Below are 5698 nucleotides of genomic sequence, written 5' to 3' on the forward strand. Positions count from 1 at the left end.
AGCCTCCCTAGCTACTAAATTGGCGGCAGTGTTCGCAGATCGTTTAACAAAACGGAATTGGACATCCTCAATCATAGATGTCAATTCCTTTACATCATCAACTAGTAAACCAAAAGAAGAATGAAAAGAAGAGCATGAAAGTGCATAAAAGACTGTTTGTGAATCCATCTCTACATCAACACATCCCATTCCCGTGTCCTTGAGCCAGCTTAAAGCCTCCCCCACACACATAACCTCCGCTTCATTGACAGTATAGGTGCCATTCAAACATATATTCTTTGCTGCCAAGAACACACCATCATGATCCCTAAGAACCCAGCCTAAACCCATTGAGTTTGTTGTAGTGTTCAAGGATGCATCCGTATTCAGCTTCAATCGACCCAACATTGGCGGCTTCCACTGTTCACACATCCCAGTCGTGCTTCCTGCATGGTCCTTAACATTAACAGAAGTCCAGTTTTTCCAGAAAGAAACGGCACGACGTAACATTATATTTGCATCAAAAGCTATTCCTTTCCAAACACTATCATTTCGACTTTGCCACAACCCCAGCATGCCATAATATACTTGTTTAAAGTTTCCCCATTCAAATTATTAATAAATGCAAAAAACCAATCGATGACATTACCATAATCCACACCCGATGCTGGCAGTCCAATTTGCCTCTAAACATTAGCAACTTCTGTACATCGGACAAAAATGTGGTAAGCACTTTCAGGTTCCGACCTGCACATATGACAAATTAAATTGCAATGAATATTTTTTGTTTGGAGGGAATCTCTAGTTGGCATATAGGAAGAAGCTAGTTGCCAACAGAAATGCTTGACTTTCGGGGGTACATCAAGATTCCAAATTCGAGTCCAAGGTCTGGCATCGTGAACCTCACCTTTTAAATGCCGGTAGCATGACTTAACAGTGTAGTCCCCTTTCGGCTCTTAAACCTAGTACCACGAGTCCTGTGGCTTTCGGACAGAAATTGGAATATTCAAAATTAAATTGGCATCCTGGGCATAAAAAATATTCCGAACACGATCGACATTCCAACCCGTTCCTTGTTCATTAAACAACGTGGCCACACACAATTCAAAAACCGCTTCACACACTGGTGTTGTGATGTAGGGTTCATCAATCGAAGGCAGCCAAGCATGCCTTCCGATCACCGTCTCTATTCCATTGCTAATACTCCGCCTACATCCTTCTCGCAGGACATTCTGAACCTCTAGTAAACCCCTCCAAATAAAGGATGAGTTACTTCCTGCTGGTGCATCAAAGTAGGAGCTGTTTGGATAATAGCGGGCTTTGTAAATTTGAGCAACCAAATACATAGGATTCTTGACTAACCTCCATGCTTGCTTGCCCAATAATGCCAGATTCATTTCCCTCAAAGACCGGAAACCCAATCTTCCTACACCCTTTGGGCGTGACAGACCATTCCAAGACCTCCATCTCAGGCACTTTCCATTACCCACTGTGCCAGTCCACCAGTATTCGTTCATTAGAACTTCAATATTCCTACACAAACCTTCGGGCAGCAGAAAAACCATCATCGCATAGCTAGGCATTGCTTGGATGACGTTTTTCAACAGCACCGCTCGCCCAACTCGAGAGAGGAACTTAGCATTCCAACTTCGCACCTTTGTTAGGATTCTGTCTTTCAAAAACCCCAAAATTTGTGTCTTTCTTCTCCCCACTAGCGACGGGAGACCTAAATATTTACCAGCCGTGTCCCCTTCCGTTACTCCAAGAATGTGAGTTACTGCATTACGGGCTGTTAAAGTAACATTTGCACTAAAGCATACCATGGACTTTTCATAATTTATGCATTGGCCTGAAGCTGTAGAATAAGTATCCAACACATATTTCATACACTGCGTTTCCTCAGAGTTTGCCCGGAGAAACAGAAAACAATCATCCGCGAACAATAAGTGAGATATTGGTGGAGCTCCCCGAGCTACACGGATGCCATGCAAACGCCCCATATTCATATACTTATCAATCATAACACTCAGCCCCTCCGCAACTAACAGAAATAGGTAAGGTGACAGCGGATCTCCCTGCTAGCATAACCCGCGTCCCGGTTGAATAGGGCCCAACTGTTGTTGTTCATATAGAATATGATAATTCACTGATCGAACCATCTCCATTAGAATATTAATCCACTTTCTATCAAAACCCATTTTACTCATTACAGCCTCAAGGAAAGTCCATTCTACCCGATCGTAGGCCTTGCTCATGTCCACCTTCAATGCAACCACCCCCTCTTTACCTTGAGTTTTCCGGCGTTGATAATGGTGAGCCTCGTAGGCTAACATTATATTATCCCTGATTAGCCTCCCGGGTACAAACGCACTTTGAGCATGCGATATAATCCCCTCTAGAAGTGGTTTGAGCCTGTTTGCACAAACTTTTGCAGCAATTTTGTAGACCACATTACATAGTGCAATTGGTCTCAAGTCTTTCATCGTATCCGGCACTGGCTTTTTTAGGATAAAAAATATGTAAGTTTCATTTGCCTTAGATGGGAGAGAAGAGGTTTGAATGAAGTTTCTACAGAAAATCGTTACCGGCTCGCCCACAATATCCCAATAAAATTGGAAAAACCCCGGGCCTAAGCCATCCGGCCCCGGCGACTTGTCCGGATGCATTTGGAAAACGGCTTTACGACATTCATCCATACTCACTGGTCGAAGTAACCTTGTGTTTTCCTGAGATGTTACCCTGGCAGTGATACTTGCTATAACCTCGGCCATATCCCCCTGCTCAGATGCAAACAAATTCTGGAAATAATCCTTCATGACTTGGCCAATATCCTTGTGTCCACCAAGTTCCCAGCCTCATCCCTCAGTTTCAAAATTCTATTCCTATTCCTCTGCGATTTCACCGAGTTATGGAAAAACTTGCTATTGCAGTCCCCGCCTTTATACCAGTGTTCCTTCGCTCGTTGTTTCCAAAAAGAGTATTGTTGTTCTAGAAAATGAAGCATCTCCCTCTCCGTATGACCATACTTAGCTATACTATCCTCATCTCGCCGACCACGTTAAAAATCCAACATCCTCCTGCAACTCTCAATGCGACGCTGGAAGTCCCCATTGAAAGTCTTTCTGTAACACCCCCGATTTTCATACCAATTTAAACCTTAAACATGCAGATAATTCTAACCATAAAAGCATACATAACGGAAGACTTAAACATGAAATAGATGGAAAACGTAGAGTGTTATGCCACGTCCACACAACGGTGAACGCACAGGCGTAAACCACATCAACATAATCTGTCTATCCAAGAACAAGGTCAACAACAATAAGTCTAAAGTCTATCAAAGGGCACACAGGCCAAAACATACTACATGACTGAGGGATCGATACTATCTGTCTCTAGACCGCGCTCGCCTACTCAGCACCTGAAAGAAACACATAAATATATGGGACGACGCCCGGTCAGCGAATGATGCTGTAACCCACCAATACATGTGAAATATCATACATAGATAGGATATATATATATATATATATACAAAATCGTTTGCGAAATGAGATATAGTATATATAAGTTCAAAGCCAAAATAGAAGTCAATCACAAGACTCAATACACTCACAACAAAGACAAGGGAACACATCCCAAGACCACAAGAAGCAATAACGACTCATAAGAACGGCTCAAGGCGTATTCTACCATCACACAGTAGAATATCACCCGACATGCATAAATCAAGAGAATAAGGACTCACACATTGGCAACACATGCCTTGGCAACACATGCCTTTGTGACAACACATGTCACAAATAGAGAAATACACAACAATGGCAACACATGCCTTCGTTACATCACCCATCACTAATTGATATGCCTTCCTTATGCCCGGTTCCAACCTTATGGCTACCCCCAACCTTATGTCTAGTTCCAACCTTTACCTCCAAGACCCCTGTACACCAAGTCCAACCTTTTCCCTCCGAGGATCGTCGTCCCCATCCGCCGACAAACCGCCAACAAAACCACCAATTCATAGTACACGAGGGTACCGATCACACACATGGCAACACATGCCTTGGCAACACATACCTCCCAAGAAATACGTGAACCCGACACACAGGTCACAAACTCCATAATCACGTCATGGCCACCACGAGGACCATTGCCGTACCTTGGTGACTAATGTCTCATAACATTAATCGTGCAATCCAGGTACAACCACACACACCCCAACACCATCACAGGGATCAATCAACGGATCACAACGAAGATATGAAACTGTTAGACAATTTTAAATGTCCTCGCAAGTGCACGAGTCGGTTGTAGTTATAGCGTGCTTTTAGCAAGGGTCGATCCCTCAGAGAATTGATACGGTGCAATTTAATAACAAGAAAATAATTGAATGGAATAAACTTAAAGAGTTTAACAAAAAGTCTGAATCGCAGAATAAATAAATTAAAAGTACGCAAGAACATAAATATTAAAAACTTAGGAACAAAAGGAAATCACAGGCAACTTAATAGATAACGGAATGATAAAAATCTAGAAACATGAATCAACTACAAGTGCGAATAATTAAATTAAAGTTCAGGAAGCTAAGTAAATAAATTACGAAATTAAATAGCAATTAAACTTGTAAAGCATAAGGAATGCATAAACAATTTGACAGGGATTAGCTCACTCAACCGTGTTCTCCACAAAGTCACCCAATAAATTAACAATAAACAATACTCAGGAGAATAGTTAAGAATTGTTGTATTCAACTTGTTGCCTAATAAATTGCAAAAGGCGAGATACTAACCAAGAAACAAATTGCTACCAAAAGAGATGGCCGCCGCCGTAAAAAAAACCTCCACCGCCAAGCCAATTTTATGTTGCCAATGAGAAAGATTAATCACGCTGCTTGCACCAAATTGAACCTGTCTCCGCCGTCTGGAAGCCGTAGGAACGGCCGCCGGAAATTGGTTCTGGGTGAATTGATGATTATCTCCCTTTGATTGCTCTCTTTTTATATTGCTCCGCCCCATCAATTTCTCCTTCTTTCCGCCATAGATTTCTCCAACCTTCGTACTAGCTTCGCAAACTGACCATTTCTTCCGGCTCTGATTCACGATCATCGCTGACCCTCTCTTCGTTCGCTTCTTACGATGGACTAGGAGGAAAACAATAATAATAATAATAATAATAATAATAATAATAATAATAATAATAATAATAATAATAATAATAATAATAATAATAATAATCTTATTATAGACCAAATATAACTAATCTACATTTATTAAACTCCTGCTGATCATGTACTACTAAAATTAATATTATTATTTTAAATTAGGATCAAAGAATTATTGGACTGACAGAATTCAAATAATAGACAAATTTAATAAAAACAACCTAAAATTGAATAACATTACTAAAAACTAATTATAGCAATAATAAATAAAAATAGATAAGAATTAATCAATTATTTGCAACTTAACTATAAAAAGATTATTTAAAATAACATAAAAAATAATGTTTATCAGAAACCATACTCAACAAGGAATGGATTACAATCCGACAACAACTATGATTGACACAAGTCATCATCCACAATAGGATAAGACAAACAACACACACGCTAGCATTTAAACATCGAACTAGCATGCTTATCAAATGGGTAAACCAAACATAGTTCCGAAGAACACACAAGACTCATGACAGTTCAACGAATCACAATGTTGAACAC

At 40.5% G+C, this 5698-nt stretch overlaps 1 protein-coding gene across 1 annotated transcript; it reads right to left on the reverse strand.

Moving 5' to 3' along the window:
• Nucleotides 1-941: 941 nt before the first annotated feature.
• On the reverse strand, nucleotides 942-1979 carry LOC109179754. Its single transcript, XM_019329250.1, has one exon. The coding sequence runs from the start codon at nucleotides 1977-1979 to the stop codon at nucleotides 942-944; it is 1038 nt and encodes a 345-aa protein (XP_019184795.1).
• Between the last annotated feature and the right edge of the window lie 3719 nt (nucleotides 1980-5698).

Source organism: Ipomoea nil, unplaced genomic scaffold, assembly GCF_001879475.1.
Source record: "Ipomoea nil cultivar Tokyo-kokei standard unplaced genomic scaffold, Asagao_1.1 scaffold0980, whole genome shotgun sequence".
NCBI classification, from domain to species: Eukaryota; Viridiplantae; Streptophyta; class Magnoliopsida; order Solanales; family Convolvulaceae; genus Ipomoea; species Ipomoea nil.